The sequence below is a fragment of the Mustela erminea genome, chromosome 7 (genome assembly GCF_009829155.1).
Source record: "Mustela erminea isolate mMusErm1 chromosome 7, mMusErm1.Pri, whole genome shotgun sequence".
Lineage (NCBI taxonomy): Eukaryota > Metazoa > Chordata > Mammalia > Carnivora > Mustelidae > Mustela > Mustela erminea.
The window spans coordinates 101,705,137-101,724,556 of NC_045620.1; the positions used below are offsets into that span (position 1 = coordinate 101,705,137).

General features: G+C 47.6%; 1 protein-coding gene across 5 annotated transcripts in view; it reads right to left on the reverse strand.

The window, feature by feature from the left end:
* ST3GAL5 (ST3 beta-galactoside alpha-2,3-sialyltransferase 5) overlaps positions 1-19,420 on the reverse strand; it is a 50,002-nt gene that overhangs the window by 23,431 nt on the left and 7,151 nt on the right. For 4 of the 5 annotated variants that reach the window (XM_032352678.1, XM_032352679.1, XM_032352674.1 and 1 more), the window contains exon 2: positions 1,724-1,847. In XM_032352678.1, coding sequence (XP_032208569.1) covers positions 1,724-1,847 — 124 coding nt within the window. Of the gene's footprint in view, positions 1-1,723; positions 1,848-5,843; positions 5,868-19,420 lie in introns of those variants that run through there. The other variant, XM_032352677.1, reaches the window with a different exon arrangement.

The following is a 19,420-nucleotide window of genomic DNA, read 5'->3' on the forward strand; positions in this document are numbered from 1 at the left end:
GAATCCTGGTTCTAGAAATCCTTTTTTTAAAAAAGATTATGTCTTTATTTATTAATTTGGAGAGTGGGAGTGCAAGTGGGGGGCGGAGGAGGGAGAGAGAGAGCATCTCAAGCAGACTCCCCACGGGCTGTGGAGCCTGATATGTGGCTCAATCCCACACTGAGTTACTGAGAAAGTAACACAAATGAGGAATAATCTGAATGGGGAAATGATCTCTTTTCTAAAGAAGGGGCAATTTGAAAAACCAGCATCTAGCACAATATACTATACACAATAGATGCTAAACATTTCTTAATATGTAAGGAGGATGATGAAGGAAAGTATTTCTAGGAAGTGTTTTCAAGACTTCTTGATTCTGCTTTCAACACGCTCCCCCAAGAAAACCTGGACAAGCACCCTAATCTTCCCCTTTGATGGAGTACCATGTTAAGTGAATTGGATGCTACCATCTGTGTAAAAGCAAGAGGAGAGTCACACACACACACACACACAATTTCTTATGTACACAAGACTGGTAATACTGGTTACCTTTAAGCGGGGGGCAGGAAAGATAGGATATTTTACTGAGTACTTTTAATATCTTTTGAATTTCAGATGTTGTGAATGTAGTATTACCTCTATTCTCCCCAGCTCCCCTCCCCCGAAAAGGTACTACTACCTTGATGCATATAATAATTCCCTTATCTTGATTACAAACATACAAATGAGGAAGGAAGGAACAACAGTGTGTTAAAAGCAGGCCCCGTACCTACACCAGTGAGGACACTGCATTGGAATGCCTGGTCATGACTCTGTCGTGCCCACACTGTGTGCAGCGAGGGCCCAGAAGGACCTCGTCACTGCCAAGGGCTGGCGTCCCACACAGTGCTGGGCATGTCAGGCCTCAGTAAATATGGGATGATGACAAAAGGAGATGGAAAATATTAATGTACATTTCCTTTTTCCACCTTCCTCCTTCTACACCTCCTAAATTAGGGGTATTTTCAAGAGGGTGATTTCCTTTTTTTTTCCCTTTTTTAAAAAAAAGGATTTTATTTATTTGAGAGCGAGAACAAGAGAGAAGATGGGGGATGGGGTGGGGACAAGGGGAGAGGGAGAAGGGGAGGGAGAAGCAGACTCCACTGAGCAGGAAGCCTGAGGCAGGACTCAATGCCAGCACCCCAAGATCCTGACCTGAGCTGAAGGCAGACGCTTAACCAACTGAGCCACCCAAGTGCCCCGAAAGGGTGTTTTTCAACTTGGTTTGGCTGCTACCAAATGCAACCTCCAAATCCCTTCCTTAGCAATTCTACCACTTATCAGGATATAAGGGTGACCTGGCTGAAACACCTGTCATCTTTTTTAGTGTTCAATATTTAAAGCCTCCAAAATCCTGTAGGGGACATTAATTAACTGTATTTTTAGATTAACTTGAAACAGCTAAGGGGGAAAGCCCTCCTTCATTACATAATACTGAGACCACAGTGCACGTAGGAGCTGCTCTCTCTGTCACTGAGGCTCAGGGACAGAGCCTGGGCGCTCCCTGGCTGTCGTTGCCCTCTCAAGGACAGCCAGATGCATAAACCCAGACATCTGTGTACAGAACCTGCACTGAATGTGCCTTTATATGACCTTCTCCGAGCAAGTATGAGAGCCAGCCTTCGGGTCCCACTGCACTCTTCTCCCAGCTCCCCACAGCGGACCCAGCCAGAGGGATTCTCAAGGCCCGAGGGCTCATACTTACTTGAGGATGTCTTTAAGTATCAAGTTGGGTCTTCTCATCTTGTTCTGAGCTCGGGTGTACCATTGCAGAGAGGGTCTCGAGCGATCACTTCTCAGTTTCACACAGTTATACTCACTGGGCATTGCTGTGAAGAGAGCAGAAGCCAGGGGCAGGAAAAGGAGGGAGAGTCAGGCAGGTGATGTTTACAAAAAGCCCTTAGGCGACACGACCAGAGCAGGGAGTACTACTCAGCAATAAACAAGAATGAACTCGTGATACCCCCAACAACCCGAGTGAATCTAAGGCAACTGTGCCAAGCCAAGACTAAAAGTTTGTGCGCAGCATGATTCCATGTACGTGATACTCTTGAAATGTCAAAATTACAGAAATGGAGAACAGATTAGTAGCTGTCAGGAGTTGTGGAGGGGTGGGCTGCGTATGGCTGGATGCTTGTGATGATGGAGATATTCTGTGTCTCGACTGTATCCCCCTCCACATAGTGACGTTGTACTATGGTTTAGCAAGATGCTGCCAGTGGGGGAGACTAGTAAGGGGGTACATGGGATCTCTGCATTTTCTACAACTGCACATGAAACTACAGTTATCGCCAAATAAATAGCCTAATGTTTTTTCAAGAGCCTATACCTTTTGGAGGTGCATGCGGAACTATTTACAGATGAACAGGGGATCTGCTTCAGAAAAGTCAGGAAGGGGATAAGAGTGCACGTGGGGGAATGGCTAAGGCAACGCTAGCTTTAAACTGATTGTCAAAGCTCGGCACTGGGTACCTGGGACTCAGTATGCAATATTCTCAAGATTTTGTACATTTGAAGTTTTCTATAAGAAAAAAAAGTTTAAAGAGGAAGTGTCACATTAGAAACTGAATAAAAGTGTTACATTAAGGGAAAAAATGGCAATTTTAAAAGATACTTTTCTTTAAAAAATTATTTGTTCTTGAGTATACCTGCCTATTCATCCTTTTGAATTCATTGCGTTCTCAAGTTTTTAATTACTAAATAATATTCTAGGGGGTGTTGTAGTAAAAATCAGTATGTCCACCCCTGTATAAGTTTCCCCCTTCCTCTCAACTTGGTAAAATGCTGGATTTTTAGCTAGGAGGGCAGCCTCCCAGCATAAAGACTACATTTCCCAGCCTCCCTTGGAACTAGGTACGATCTCATGATTAAGTCCTAGCCAATGGGATGAGCAAAAGTGACGTGTACAACTTCCAAGGTTGCTTCTTTCCCTGCTGGCTGAAATAGTGACACAGGGGGAGCCACTCTGGGCCACCCAGACAGCACACCACCAAGGGATGGCGGAAGAACAGCAGAGTAGGGGCCTGGGTCCCCGGGCAATCCCAAGGACAGAGCTGCCTTTCCACCTTGGGCTGCCTGCCTCGGGGCTCTCAGAAGATGGAGAAAAACCACTGTCTTTCTTAAACAGTTGTTAATTAAAAGTGAAGCCATAGCTTGGCTAATGTAGGCACCTATTAGAGTATGCTATTATGATAAATGTATATATTAAGAAACAATATCTTTACTACAGTCTTTCAGCCAAGAGGCAGTTGTGTATGTCATTATACACTTGATTTCCATTCAAGTTGTGTCATTTCCTTTGAAAAAAATCTTTTACCAAATTGATGTTCAAGTAGTTAATGTTCTCATTACTGGAAACAACCTGTCCCTCAACCCCAATTCTACCTGCATAGCAAGAATTTTCTTAGATGTGCACCTTCTGAATAATTTCAAGAAGCAGTGCCAAGGAACTCACTAGCAAGCCCCTGCTGAAGAACAACTGACCTAGAAATGTTTAAACACCATAACTGTGGGGTGCTTTAACACGTGGCCAGCCAACTGGTAGGAACTAGCAGGCGACCCACAACCAGTACATATACAGTTTCTAAGATGTCTGTTTTTCCAGCCAGAATGACATGCCATTCACCCCACGGCGGACCTCCAGTAAACATTGACTGCAGTGTCAGAGAGGAGCCCGTCTCTGCCTCTGCCTGTCTCTGCTGTGCTGGACAGCGCCGTCCCGAGTAGGCCTGTGAAATTCCCTTCCCAGAACTGGCCCACCCGCTTCCTGATGAGCTGTGACTGTGGGGCCTCCTGGTAGAAGACAGCAAGACAGGAGAGAAGCAGCCCTTCCTGTCCCCTGATAGAGCGCAGCCTCTGGCAGGGGCGGTGACAGGCACAGGCAAGAGAGAGTGACTACATGTGACTCCAGCGGCATCGGTGGGCATCTAGCATCCTCAGTTTCTACTCAAGAGAAGTGAGGGCACCTCCAACAGCTTTGTGACAAGTATAAGCTTCAGTCCTGGGTGACAGAAGCTTCCTGATCTCTGGCTAACACTTCTACACCTCTTTTTTAAAGATTTTATTTATGTATTTATTTGAAAGAGAGAGAGAACACAGGCAGAGGGGCAGAGGAAGAGGGAGAATCTCACGCAGACCCCAAGCTGAGCACTGAGCCCAACAAGGGGCTCGATCTCATGGCCCTGAGATCATGACCTGAGCCAAAAACAAGAGTCAGATGTTCAACCAACTGAGCCACCCAGGCGCCCCTGGCTAACATTTCTTTCTCACTCGAATTTTCCAGACTGCTGCCGTCTTTGCCATCAATCCCCTGCATGAAAGTCCTCCCTGCCCAAAGCACGTCGGTGGTTTCAGGTTTCCTGCTGGGCACTGACTGCCACAGCAGATGGTGCTCCCCTGCCACCAAGTGGGATTGTTCGAGGAAGGGAGGGGCTCTGAGGGCAGCACAGTCTGCTGTCCTGAACCCCTTCCTCTTCTCACTGTCACTGCCACACAATACAATCCATGCAAATGCTTAAAAACAAAAACAGCTGTTTTGGGTTTTTTTTTCTAATCATACGGGAGAGGATCTCAGGAGAGGGAGTGTGAGAACACGGGATGTGCAGCCTGACGCCTGGGCTCAGCTCTTCCACCTACCAGTGGGGAAGCTTGGGGCAAGTCACTCTCACTCCTGCAAGCCTCATCTGTAAAATGGGGGTGGTCACATTACCTACCTCACAGGACTCATGTAGGGAAAGGGGTCACCCATCACAAGTCCTGTGTACCTGCTGGTTGTCACTACTCTTATCACACAGAAAGGGACATTACAGGCACCTACTCTCATCTGACAGGATTCATCTGTTGGGGCTTTAAGGCTCGTGTCTTTTGACCCTTATTTTCTTTTGTCCCTTATTTCCAGACGCAGTTTTGGCTCTAGCTCAATCATGGAGTCCTTTCTTCCATCCGTTCCATTTTCCTTCCTGGTGTTTCTAGAGAAGCAACATCCTCCTGAAGCCCCACACTCTCCCCCAGGGTCTGGTCCTGGCCAGTAGCCTCGCTCTCCCCCAAGACCTCTCTCAACTTGTAAAACCTCTAAATGCTCAGGGCTCACTAGCCCCTCACTGGCCCTGCTCCCTGTGAGAGCCGAGCCACTCCCAGCCTGTCTACCTTCCTTCACTCCATCTGCACACTATGCTTGGGATACCTTACACCAACACGTCCTCTAAAATCTCTTGAACCTTCCTTTAAAATCCCAGTCATACACCTTATGACTCAAGGGTCTTGGTCTCTACCACCAGTCTTCCCCTTGTCCCACAAGTACTCATCGCAAGGCTTCACCACCTGCCTTTCCCTCAACACCTCAAGGGAGAGACACCCCCTCCAAACCCCTACCTCTGTGCAGACCTCTCACCTAAGTTCAGACTATGTGTCCGACAATCTACCTGCTGTCTTCACCTCAGACATTATGAAGCAGAACCTGGCATTTTCCTCTATTCCTTACATCATTTGGAAGCTGTGCCATCCACTCAGCCATCCAAGCTGAAAACCTCTGTGACAGAGGTTTTCAACTCAGGCTTCTAACTTTCTTTACTTTTTTTTTTTTTTTAAGATTTTATTTTATTTATTTGACAGACACAGATCACAAGTAGGCAGAGCAGCAGGCAGAGAGAGAGGAGGAAGCAGGCTATATGCTGAGCAGAGAAGCCTGATGCGGGGCTCGATCCCAGGACCCTGGGATCATGACCTGAGCTGAAGGCAAAGGCTTCAACCCACTGAGCCACCCAGGTGCCCCAGGCTTCTAACTTTCATTCCTGGCCCCAGTCAATCCCAGAGGCTCTTGTTCATACCTCCCTGAACTTCTGATGCCCACTGACGTTCCTCCAGTGGTCAAGTCCCTGGAATCCATCTTGATTCTCTCCCCTCAGAGCCAGCCATCTTTCTAAAATATGTATCTGTTGAATGGTTTCCTGCTTGTCTCAGGTTTTATGACTCCTGGTGACAAACCTGTAACACTCTGGTCACAAAAAAATACTGTTAGAAGCCTGGATGTGCCAGAATGCTACCTCAGTGCCTTTGCACATGATGGAATTACAGTGGGAATCCCAACAATCTGCCTGGTGAACCACTTTTCATCTTTAAACCCTTCTCCCCTGTGAAGATCATTTTTCAACACTATGGCTGTCCCCAGACACTTCCCCATCTTTGTTGACTGCAATGAGCTGACACTGTCTGTGTATATTTTAGGTTTCTTCTATCATTCTGCAAGTACCTGGAATATGAGCTGCAGGGCCAGAACTCTGTTCACCTTTGTATCTCCAACATCTAGGACAGAGCTTGGCACATAGCAGGTCCTTAGGAAACATCTCGCATGGATGGAATATACATTGCATGCCCATGACCTGTCTTCAAACAAGATAAGCATCCCCCCAAAATGTATCTTTCCCAAAATATCTAAGACAAAAACTGAAAAAAAAGTTAACAAAATTATAATAGTAAAGAATGAAGTATAAGCTCTACAGAAACATCTACAATGTTCAACAACAGGGAATCTGTTGATAAATGATCATTGCAGAATCTGTGGAATCTGGGATCACAGTCTCAGCACCACCTGGAAGCGTGTGAAATGCAGAGTCTCTGGCCCCCCAGTTCTGCTACATAGGGGGAGCCATATGATGAAAGTTTGAGAAGTACTATTGAAGTACCAGGTACACACTTTTTTAAAAAAATATTTTATTTATTTATTTGAGAGAGAGTGAGTTAGAGAGCGTGCATGAGCAGAGGGAGAAGCAGACTCCCCACTGAGGAGGGAAGCCCGACGCGGGGCTTGATCCCAGGACCTGAGCCGAAGGCAGCTGCCTAACCGACTGAGCCACCCAGGCGCCCTGGGTACATATATTTATTGACACAGAAAGATACTGTAAGAAAAAAAGTGGTTTTATAAAAACATAAAGACATATAGATAGAGTCATGTTCTAGGATGTTTCCATTCAAGGTAAGAGAATCTGACTTTCCACCAAGTTTCATCAAATCCTCCTACTTGAGCCTGGAAGGTATTCTTCTGATTTACAAGAGACCACGTGGATTCCACGCTCCACAGCCATCACAAACGAGGGCCAACCTGGGTCATCTCCACGAACGTACAGCTGGTATACAGCTAGGTAAGCGGCCTTGAGATGCTCCCTCAGAGAACCTGGGATTTACCAGTTCATAGTCTTGTGCAACACCCACACTGTTCATTTACTTCTTTCGTCTTTAAGATGAAATTAAGAATTAAATTAAATTTAAGATGAAATTAAGAATTCGGTGGAAGACGGGTTGCATTAAAGTTTCAGGTACACAAACGTTACGCCATGGGTGTGTTTTGTTAACAACTGCATAATGGTGCACCATTAATCCAAGAGTAATTATACTTTTAGTTAACAAAACGATCAGAATGCAGGAGAAGACTGTTTATATATCCCTAAGTGTGTGTAGGTATAAAGATATTGAGAAGTTATCAACAATTGCTATCAACAATTGTGGATAAGTTCACTTTCCATTTCGCATTCTTCTTATACTACCTGAATTCTGTGTGTTGCTACTTTTATTTCTGAAAGCTTAAAGCCATTTTCATGGGGGTGGGGGAGGAGGGTCCATATGCTATGATGAAAAGAAATGTGAAAACCACTCAACAAAAAATATTCTTGGGAACCTGAAGCATCTCTAGTGCGTTAGGCACAATATCTCATAAATAAAGCAATTAAAGGCAAAAACTCAAAACTAAGTTTCTGTATTGGGGGCAGTGTGCTGAGCTGGTAAAGGTATATTTTTATGGAGAAGCAAACTGAAGAACGTTGACACTCAGCGAGTCCAGCTGTCTGAGGAGCAGGCACTGAGCTCCCTCCCCCTGCCTTTCTGTGTGCGCGAGCCTCACACCCAGCTCGACTGGAACATCAGAGGGCTTCAAAAAACTGCTGAGTGACATCAGTGGATGAATGAAGGGTGACAGAGGCCCTCTTAGAGCTTCAGAGGGCTCACACTCACCTGCCAGGCCTGGCATCTGCAGCCTGAGCTGGAGAAGCAAAGTGTCCCAAACATTTCCCCTCTGCTAAAGCTCTCCTCACCCCCACCAACTCTGCATTCACTTTGGTGATCTGGACCCTCCGTCCGTTCAACTCATTAATGTGAAGAATGCTTAGTTTAGAGTGATAAACTACTACTAGACATGCCCTACTTACCAAAACCACCTAAGTAGCGATTCCTAGATGCGTGCTTAATTTTGCCTTTGCAACACTCACTATCATGACACATGTTACTTATAAAGTTTTCCTTTTGTCTCTTGTCCCCCCAACCAGAATATGGATGGCATGGAGACAGGGATCTTCCCTTCACTCATCACTGAATTCACAGTGCCTAGGATGTTAAGAGGCTCATAATAGGCATCCAGTACATATTTACTGAATAAATACTCGGTTTCTTATGAGAGTTTCAGAAGTGATGGTTTCAGGCATTGCTCCAAGGCCTTTTGTTGGCAGGCCATCACCAATGGCTTGTCTATCTTCTTCCGTCCTATGGCAGCCTCCTGTCCTCCTTTCCCATCTCCTTCATGGTAGCTCTTTTCCTACCATCTCCTCCAAGTGCTAGGGCCCCAGGGCTCCTAGGTTTGACCCTCTTCTCACTCAGACTGCCGGGGTGAGAGCCTCCACGTCACAGCTTTGCTAACCATCTTTATGCAGAAAAGACTTGGCTTTCAAAATTATGTATTTCTACTCACACACAAAAACACAACATATTCTTCTCAAATGCTCGTATGCCTGATGAAGAAATAATCCTTGTTAAGGTCCTGATGGGTTAAGGGCAAGGTCCACGCTTTCGGTCCATTTGTAGAAATGGCATTAACATTTTCCAAATTAAGAATTAGCGATTCAAGGCAAGAGTAGAATAGGCACCACCAAGCAGGACAGGAGGAACTGCCAAATGACCTATATAATTACTGGTACAAGAGTGAACAGGGCATTCACATTTACTGGGAAAAAAGCCTAGGCAGGATGTCACTAAATCTCAACAATACTTACTTCACTGGACTGCTGTGCATTTAACCTGCCAAAGGTCATGCATGGAGAAGGGGATGAGAATTCAGACCCACATCTCTTCACCTCTAAGTCCATGCCCTTCCACCGGGGGCTGCTTAGAAACGGTATATATGCATGTATATGAAGGGTGTTTTGTTTCTAATAATGAGGGCTTGATGAAGCATAGGCTGTTAGAAACAAAAATCTGAACTTGAGAAGGCAGTGACTAAGCCAACGTGGTGGTGGTGGGCTGCCTGGGAAGGCGAACAGGTACAGCTCCGATGTGAATACGGCAGCTGAAAGAGCACGCCTGGGAAGGAAGGAGGTGTCCGAGAGCAGAGGACTTCACAGCAGCAGAAGAGGAACACCAGCCTGCTGCCTGCTAGGCTGCCGCCCAGAACAGAGAAGCAGGGTACTGGACGCTTGCTGTTGTCCGGATGAAAGGGGAGCCCACGCCCCGCCCTGGTGAGGAATGGGAGGAAGGAACAGGACAAAGCTCTATTGAGAAATGATGAAAGGAAGTGTGCAAAAAGTGTGCAAACAGAAAGCTGCATCCCAGTTCTGGAAAGACAGCGATGGAAGTCAATTTTTGAAGATTTGCGGTGATGTGATTACTATGAGGGGATAAAGAACTAGGCAGAGAGGCCCAGGAAACAGTTGGAAGTACGGCTTGAGGATCGACAGGACACCCAGCCCATCAGCCAGCGGTGCCCACGGAGTCCGAGAGAGCGAAGCCTTAAGACATCCACAGTATGAAATAAATTAACTTCTCCTTGAACTAGACCGGTACGAGTTATATACCATCCAGGGAAAGCTGAGAAAATAGTTACTCAGATCGTGTTTGGGGTTTTGTGTTTTAGATGAAGACTTCTACTTGCTAAAGAAGAACAGAAGACAAGGCAGGAAGCCTGCGACTGGGGAGAAGCCTGCTTTGGGGTGCACAGACATGGGATGTGTCACGGTGCCCAGGAGGAGGCCCAGCACAAGCAGAGGGCACAGCAAAGAGGAGCTGGGTGGGGAGGGAAGAGGCACACTGTGGGCAGAAGAAAGGGAATGAGCAAAGCACAAAGGCCTGTTAATCTGGGGAACAGCAAGTGACTGGGTATAGCTGAGAAAGTATGGCCCAGGATGGGGGTAGGGTTGCAGGCAGGAGTTAAGGCAATATCGTGGTCCTGTTGGGCATCCAAGGGCTGGTGTCAGATCCGGGCTGTAAGTGCTGGCTGCTAACAGCACACACCAGCCCCCACTCAGCAGATCTGCCCCACAGCTGAGGGGTACAAAAGGCTAGCCCTCTGGCCTCTAGGTGGGATCACTCTGGGAGGACGATTTAAGCTCCAGCACTCCCTGAGGGATCAGCTGGGAGCACAGATTTGGTCAGCATCTCTCCTTGTCTTCCTACCCAACCCCAACCTGGTGCCCTTTCTCCTGGCAGCCCCCTCAGTGAACCAGGGGCCCCTGAAGTCTTGTTTCAGGCTCTGCTTCTACCAAACCTGGCCTTAGGCCACTAGGTCAGCAGGTCAATGCATGCAAGACCACAGAAGGTCATTCAAGAGGGGTCAAGAAACGTGCAGGACAATTGCAGGGGAAGGAGCATGGCTAGCAGAAGAGCGACGGCAGAGCCTGAGATGGGAGGCTGGCGGGGAGCCAGCACAGGGTTCTCAGCTGCAAATCCTGTGGGCTGCAGCAAAGATGGCGGCAGCCAGGGGTGCGGGGACAGGGAGAGGAAGGGCTTGGGCTGCAGCATCAGCAGGGCTTGGGATGGATCAGAGGTGCTTGGCACCCAGGAGGGAAGAGAGTTCAAGTGACAGGGAAGATGGTGGAGTGCTCTAGAGAGAGGTCACAAGGATGGACGCTTCCATTTCTTCTGCCCATGGCGTGCCTTTTCTCTCCACACTAAGATCAGTTTGGGTCTACTGAGTCCAAAGTTCTGCGGGCCATCAGGCTGATAAATCCTGTGGACAGCTGCAAATGAAGGCTTGGGGCTGTCGGGAAGGATCTCACCTGGATTAGCAGTCAGGAGGTGTCCTTGGCTGCAGGTAGTAGGAACCTGGGTATCATGGCTTTTAGCCAAGTGGGGGTTTCTTTTTCTCACAGAATAGGAAGTCCAGTGACAAGCAGCCCAGGGCTGGTATGCCACAGATGTCCCCAGCTCCCGCGAGCCTCGGTACATGGCCAACCTCCGCCCCACGGCCCAGGCAGGAAGGAGAAGAGGGATGAGATGGAAAGGAGGGGGCAGCACTACGTCAGGAGAGGGAAAACTGCCCCGGAAACACGCAGGCTTCCGTCTCTATCTCTTTGGCCAGAACGACATCCCATGCCTACCCCCAGCTGCAGAGTTAGCCAGGAACTTTTCACAAGCTGGGCTGGCTGCTTCCCCAAACAAAATGAGGGTTCTGTTGGTAAGGAAGGAAAGGGGGGATGTAGAGTGGTCAATCGTAAGATATACCACGACTGAGATAAGGTCCTGGGGCATCTGGATAAAGGTGGTAGTTAAGACAGCTCTATAGAGATAAGGTTCCCAAGTGGAAGACAAAGTGCAGAGCTGTCTTAACCCCGGGAAGCCCACCTGCCAGGGGCTGGGGAGGAAAGGAAGCAGCACAGGATGGACTGCTGGAAATCAGAAAAGGAAATATTAAGCAAAATCAGTAACTCTGATGTGACGATTCCACGCCTGCGTTCAACACAGTCTGAAATTCCAATTATTTAAGAAAGCAGCACGCTAGTTCCTAAGCAAAATGCATTTTAAATTGCTTTACCCTAAATAAGTAATACAGGTGCCCGCAGCAAAAAGAGGTGATTTCTAAAAGTTTACTTCATCAATTCTGTGAAAATGCAGAGATGGCCTGACAGACTGAGTCTGGAATGAGTCCCTTCCTTCCAGAAACCCAAGGTTGAGGTGAGTGAGAACAGGAATGTATCCATAGCGAGGGTGGGGGGGCTGTGGGACCGGGGAGACTTCAGAGGTGTGGTTTCTGCCATCCCACGCGCACACACACAGTTTAGTCCCAGAGTTGACTCCCCAGGTCGGCTCACCAATGCGCAAACCCATCTGTGCACATGGGACAAACATGGCAGGGCTGGGGCCTGGGATCTGCAGAACAGCGGGTCCAAGTGAAATTCTCCAATCAACTTTCTCCTACTCTCACCCTCCAGGGAGAGGCCGCGGAGAGGAGGGGAGCAGCGTTTTCACCAGAAAAGCTCAAGACTACACCAGGCCAGAGCCTTGCCTGTGGCTTCCAGAGCCCTCGGGGACATGTTATTCCTCTCCTACTGATGCCAGGAGTCAACCTGTCCTCCTTATCCCCCCAAGCAGACAATCTAGGTGGCTAATTCCAAACCAGTTCTAGCTGTGGAACTTTTTGTTTGTATGAAAGCTCACTTAGAACCCTAAGACATAACACACATGAGCACACAACTGGGGGCGCCTAGGTGGTCAGCTGGGGGAGTGTCCGACTCTTGGTTTTGGCTCAGGGGATGATCTTAGGGTCATGGGGTCAAGCCCCACGTTGGGCTCCAGGCTCAGTGGGAAGTCTGCTTGAAATTCTCTCTCCCTCTCCCTCTGCCCCTCCCTCTCACATGCTCGCTCTCTCTCAAATAAAAAAAGTATTTAAAAAAAGAAAAAGAAAAAGAAAAAGAGGCATACAATTGACCTTTTGGAAGGTTTCTCCACCTTAGCAAGGCTGACATTTAGGGCTGCTGTACAAGACTATCTGGTGGATGGCATCTTGTGGATGAAGTTTAGTAGCATTTCTGGTCCTCCCCTTCCCCAGCTGTGACAAAAGCCATCTCCAGATGTTGCTGAATGTCCCCTTGGGGGAGGGGAGAAAAATTGCCCCTGACGTTACCCACTGGAATAAAATCACTGTCTATATTAAAATTCCAAACATCGCCACATTTTTAAAGTATCGAGGGTAATTAAACACTGCAAAAATTTGGGCGCCTGGATGGCTCAGTGGGTTAAGCCGCTGTCTTCGGCTCAGGTCATGATCTCAGGGTCCTGGGATCGAGTCCCGCATCGGGCTCTCTGCTCAGCAGGGAGCCCGCTTCCTCCTCTCTCTCTGCCTGCCTGCCTCTCTGCCTACTTGTGATCTCTCTCTCTGTCAAATAAATAAATAAAATCTTTAAAAAAAAAAACAAAAAAAAAACACTGCAAAAACTGAAAACTCAAGACCATGGATGACACACTGAAAATACTTGAGTTTCGGTATGTAATCTTTTTAATGTCTGGTTTGGGTGGCTTGGAAGAAACCTGATTCATCAAGGTAAGTGGTCGTGTTCTCACCTGTACAACATGCCAGCCAACAAGCAGGCACAGGCCTGCATTCACACAGCAGTGAGGTGTGCCCGGGGATGGTAGGCACATACACACCTTCCAGGATCCAAGCGACCCCCTCAGAGTACCATTAACCACCCCACTCCACTCCCACCACCAAAGGGGGGGAAATTCTCTGCACAGTCCTTTCCTGTTTCTACTGGGCAGGCAGTGTCTTACTTGTCTTTTAGGAATAGGAAGTTTCCTGTGTGTTCAAAACCACAAAGGAAGTGTGGGTTTGAGCTCTGGGGCTGAGACTACAACCAACCACCTCCCATCTTCTAGGGTTTGTTCCAGCGCACTTATCAGTGCCTTCTACCAGATAAGAACACGGAGGGATGGTTCTCTATGAACCAGGAAGGGGCTCTCACCAGACACAGGATCTGCCAGTGTCTTGATCATGGACTCCCCAACTCCAGAACTGAGAAATGAATGTCTATTGTTTAAGTAAATAGAAATAAACAAACAAATAATCAGTGCCTCCACCACTGCCCTGGCCAGTGGGTTCTGCAAGCTGATCAGGCCCAGGAGCCACGGGAGGGGGCTGTGAAGGATGCAGGGTCCCAGACCTCACACCATAATGTCCCACCCAGTAGGACCAAGGAAGGACACCCCATGTGCAGTTTAACCAAGTCTACCAAGCTATGTGGGTGTGCACTTTGAGAAACTCTGCAGCTAGTTCCTCAGAGCTGTAATTAACAACAGATTAAATCTGTACCCTTAGCCTCAAGACTTTCAGATCCTCCTACCAACTGTGCAGTCGTATGAGGACCTGTTTTCTGAAATGGAAAACAAAAGTGTTGCTTCCTGAATGCAGTCTACACTCTACTAATTTTGACCACCAACTAAAATGCAAGCACATCAGTGATTCTGAGGCACACTTTTGAATTTCTTACTAATCAACCAGTATTCCTCTATGGTTGAGAATACATGGTGACTGTCATTCAACTGCTGGCTTTGTACGTGTTTAAAAGTGCTGAAGCAGGGATGCCTCAGCACTGGGTGGCTCAGTCGGTTAAGCGGCTGCCTTTGGCTTGGGTCATGACCCCAGGGTCCTGGGATGGAGCCCCCGCCCCACCTCTGGCTCCCCTCTCGGGGGGGCATTTGCTTCTCCCTCTCCCTCTTCCCTCTGCTTGTGCTCTCTCTCTCTCTTAAATAAATAAATATCTTTTTTTTTTTTAAGTGCTAAGGCAATTAATTCCGAGTCCTCGGAATACATAAACATTCTCCAAAATTAGAACATACCCTGAAACTGCACATGGTATTTCTCCAAGATTTTCTCGAGGTGACAAAGATGTTGATAGGGCTGCGCCTTTCACAGGATCAAATCCAGAGCCCTCTCCCCTGCCCACCTCTCTCTCTCCTTCCCCTCTTCCTCACTCCCCTTCAGCCTAGAGGCCTCCTGCTCCCACCTCCAACCTCAGGGTCTTCACTGGCCCCCGCCCCGCCTCCAGGTGGCTCTCTTCTTCGCCCTCTTTATTCTGGTCTTTGTCCAAAAGTCGCCTTCCCTGTAAAATAGTGTTCCCACCCCAAGCGCTGCTACTCACTCCTGCTTTACTTCACTGCACTCATTACTATTCATACCTATTTGCCTGTTGTCTGCTCTCCCCACTAAATATAAGCTTCTGAGAAAAGGGGGCTCTAGCGATTTCGTTCACTGCTATAACCTCAAGACCTGCAACAGGGCCTAGCACAGAAAAGGCTCTAAACCCTTGCTGCAGGAAGTGACAAATGAATCCAGGCCCCCGCAGAACGGCTAACCCAAAGTTGGCATGGTCCTCACAAGAGGCGGACAGGAAAACCAGATCTTTCCCTGTGTCCAGATATCACAACCACTGGGCATTTGTGAAGTGTCCCAAGCACGTCTGATGCAGGGAGAACAGGGATGGGAATCGCTCTGTGTGTGTGTGTGTGTGTGTGTGTGCAGGCGCGTGCACGGGGGAACAGAGATAAAGTCAAATGACTGTCCCACCCACCTCCATGGGAAATAAAAGGGGCAGTTGGATCTGTTTTGTTTTGTTTTTTAGGAGGAGAGGAAAGAGATTAAAAAAACGTCAACAGTTTGGCAGTTTGATAATGGCCAAGTCACCTCTTGTAGGATGCTTGCTAATACGTAAAAAGCAGGGTCGGAGGAGAACATTTCCACTGCCTCTTCTTCCACTAGGATTTGAGTCTCACCTACTTTTAAAGTAAGAACAGGAAACATAAAACTTAGCTGATTCAATGGACACTCCTACATGATGGCCATTTACAAAAGAGAAATAGGAAACTGGAATAAATGGAGGGAGATGGATTAAAAAAATAATAAAAAGGGAAAGAGAAAGTTGGGGGGGTACACAGTGTGGAGAAAATGGGGCTGGGGGACAGGAAATTCTGGGAAAGGAGAGCTGGAAAGGAAAGACAGACAGCAAGGAGGAATAGAAGCTTTAGTGTTCTTATCATGGTCTGTTCCCTGGCGCTGGATGGTTTCCCAGGAACTCCTCTCTGCAAATTCTGATACACAGACCCACCCACACACCTTCCTTAGGCCCTAACTCAGAGCTCCCCTTTGGAATCCAAGAACTGCCCCCCCATCCTTGCCCCCCAGGAGAGACTCCAGCCACAGCAGAGAAGGTTGCTAAACAGCATAAAAGGCAGTGGGGGTGGAAAAGGACCCCCCTTCACGCAGAACATAGTAAATGCAGGATTTCTGCCAGATCATCTAACCTGAGGGTCTGTCAAGGCAGGAGGGAGGACCACCTTTAATGTGCTGATGCCAAGGCTTTGGGTAAGGCACACCATCCGAGGGCCTGGTGCCTTCTTTGCTGGCAAGCACTCGACCGGAGAATCTTGGTGAAGTGTGCTGAACTCATGCATCAACACTCTCCACTGTGTTGAAATATATTTCTGAAGCTACATTCTGCCTGTGAAGCCTCTTTTGCAGGACAGCTGTAGGAGGGGTGGGGGTGGAAGCAGGATCGAAGTCTGAACAAAGCAAACGTGGGGATCAGAGCTATCTGAGGACAGCCAGCGGGAGCGAAGTCTCTAGAACAGGAGCAGCAGCAGATAGCAGAAGAAAGAAACCTTCCCGTCAGGCAAAGCTGCACCATTAATGCTCTTCCACCCCGTTTTCTGCCGATGCCAGGGAGAGCCAACCCAACGGCAAAGAGAGTTCAGAGTTACATGAAATGACTTCACTATAGACCAGGGAAAGGGGAGACCCCCTGAAAAGCCCCCGTGTGCCCTCTGTTGCTAGACTGGCCACAGCATGATGACCTGTGGGCTTCTGAGGTGTTAACCTCTATCTTTCGACATAACCTCAAACTGACAGAAAGATGGCAAGAACAGTACAAAAAATTCCTATACACCTTTCACCCAGACTCCCCAACTGTTAACAACCTACCACATTTGCTCTGTCATTCTTTATCATACAAGAGAATATGCACATTACCTTTTTAACTGTTTGAAAGTAGTTGAAAACATGACATATCTCCCCCCGAATATTTTAGTATTTCCTAAAGACAGGGATATTCCCTTACACAACCACAACATAATGATAAAAATCAGGGAACTGTTGCTTCAATCCCATCTAAAGACCTGATACAAATTTCTTGAATAGTTCCAATAGTGGTCTTGGAGCAAAAATAATCACATGTTGCCATTCAACTGTCATATCTTTTCAACCCCCCCTTAACCTGAAACAGTTGCTTTATTTTTCATGACCTTGGCATTTTTTGAAAAGTACAACCCAGTTCTTTTATAGGATGTCTGTCAGTGGAGATTTGCCTACTTCTTCATGTTTAGATTCAAGTTATACATTTTGGGCCAAAAAATCACAGACTAATGCTGGGCTCCTCTCAATGCCTTTTCTCAAGAGGCAATACTGCTGATCTGTCCTGCTGCTGGTGATATTAAATTTGATCTACTGGTTGAAGTGATGAAAGACAGGTTTCTCCACTGTAAAGCTACTATTTTTCCTTGGTAGTTACTAAGTAACTTGATGGATGATACTTAGACAAAGTAAATATCCCTTTTCTCATCAAATACCTAGTTTAGCACCCACGGGTGGATTCTTCCCCCAATAAGGGTAAAATCCTATGTGAGGACAAACAAGGTCAAACTTCAGGGAAAAACTGGGGCTGGTTGAAGGAATGATTTGGAGAAAGAATTAGCATGTGAGACTGTGAGACTTAATTCAAATAACTCTGGCTTAGGTTCATTCCTAGCAATTAAGGAGAAAAAAACAAAAGCATCCCTAGATTTACTTTTGAGAGTATCCCTAAGCATCCATGAGCCGGCCATGCCTGCTGGAAACTCAGCCCTTCAATTCACAAGGTGTCCCATCGTGGTCAAAAGAGACACCCATGTCCAGAGAGTTGATGGCTGGAGTCATCCCCACCCTAGGGCCCAATTCTCCAGGGGGAATGCTGGGGGCTCAGCCCAGTGACTCGTGGCATGCCATGGCATGGTGCAGGAAGGTATGTTTGAAAACAAACATCCCAACTCTCTACTGTCTTAGATGAGCCACAGTCAGGCTTAGGAACTCCGACCTGGCTTATTTAAGAAGTATTTTTTTATAGCTGTATTATCACAAAGTGAGAAACTTTAGGAATTCTTTGACAATGGAAAGAACATTTTGAAATCACATCCTGGTCATCATACCACAACCCGGTAATACCCAATCTTAACATACAGGTCTATCTTCTGTCAGTCTTTGCTCTTGGTAACATATATTTTTATCAGGGCTGGGACCAAGCTGTCTACACCAGCCTTCTTCAAGCTGGGCTCCACTGGAGAATTAGGCCCAACAGAAAAGGATGTGAAAAGCTATTTTCTCAATTCTCCCAAGGATGGCCTATAACTAGAATCATTCCAGAAGCACAGAAGAGAAGTTAATTCGTTATCCATGATGGCTGCCTTAGAGGAGGAGGGCTTAATTCTTCTACAGAGCCCAGTTGCAGGGGGCTGGTACATACCGTGGGATAATTTGCTCTATTTCCCTAATAACCCTTTAAATAAACATTTAATAAGGCACCAGGCACTGGGGATATAAAGATAAATATGACACGGCCCCTTTCTTCTTTAAATGAATAACCCAGCCAGGAAAAGCAAAAATCCCTTCACACGCCAAACACCAAACAGCGCCATGACAGAGGCCACCCAGGAACCGTCACTTCCCTCGCAGACAGCAGGGAGGCTTTCCTGAGGAGATGATGGGCAAATGAGTCCCTAAAGGATGAGCAAGACTTCAGAGACAGAAGAGAGGAAGAGGCATTCCAGAGGGAAGGAAAGCCATGCCAAAATGCCCAGAGAGACAGGCTCCAGCCCAATCACAGGGGACCTGGTGAGAGTGGCAGAAGATGCGGCTGAGAAGGAACCAGGCCCTCTCAACTGGCCCCAGAGGAGGCGGCACCAGGGGCCCTAAGCAGTTCTGGAGAGGGGGTGCCCACTGAAAGGAAGGAGGCCAAGAGGAGAGGGTGATCAAGAGAGAGGTCACGGAGGTCGCTGCTGCTGGGGGGAGCTGGGGAAGCCGAGCCAGAGCAGGTGCAGTAAGAAGGAGGCTGATCACGAGACATGGAGGAAGGAACGTGGTGACCAAGCCGGCAGGGGCTCCTCTAGGGCCCGGGCAGCTGAGATCTGGCCTGCGTTAACAAACTCAGACCAGGAAGGGGAAGGAAAGAAAGCAAAGCCCATGCAGGAGGGCACCCCATGGTGCCACCATTCTCTGGGATGGTTGAATGACAGGGGTGAGGCTACCCCTCAGAGGAGGCCGGAGGGAATGAGACGGGACACTGGAGTAAACCACTGGAGTAAACCGAGGAAAACTGCTCATAGAACCGCCCTCCTTTCTGGGTCCCTCCAAGCTCTGAGAAAACACCTTAAACAATAGCTCTCCAGCGGGCGGGGGTGGGGGGGGGCTGTGGCAGCAAATTATACATGCGGAACATGTTCCTGGAGAACAAGCCTGGGGTGACCCCATGAATACCACAAACAGAGCAAAACCTAGAAGTTACCTTTTTTCTTTCTTTCTCTCTTTTTTTTTTTTTTTTAAGATTTTATTTATCTGAGAGAGAGAGCACCA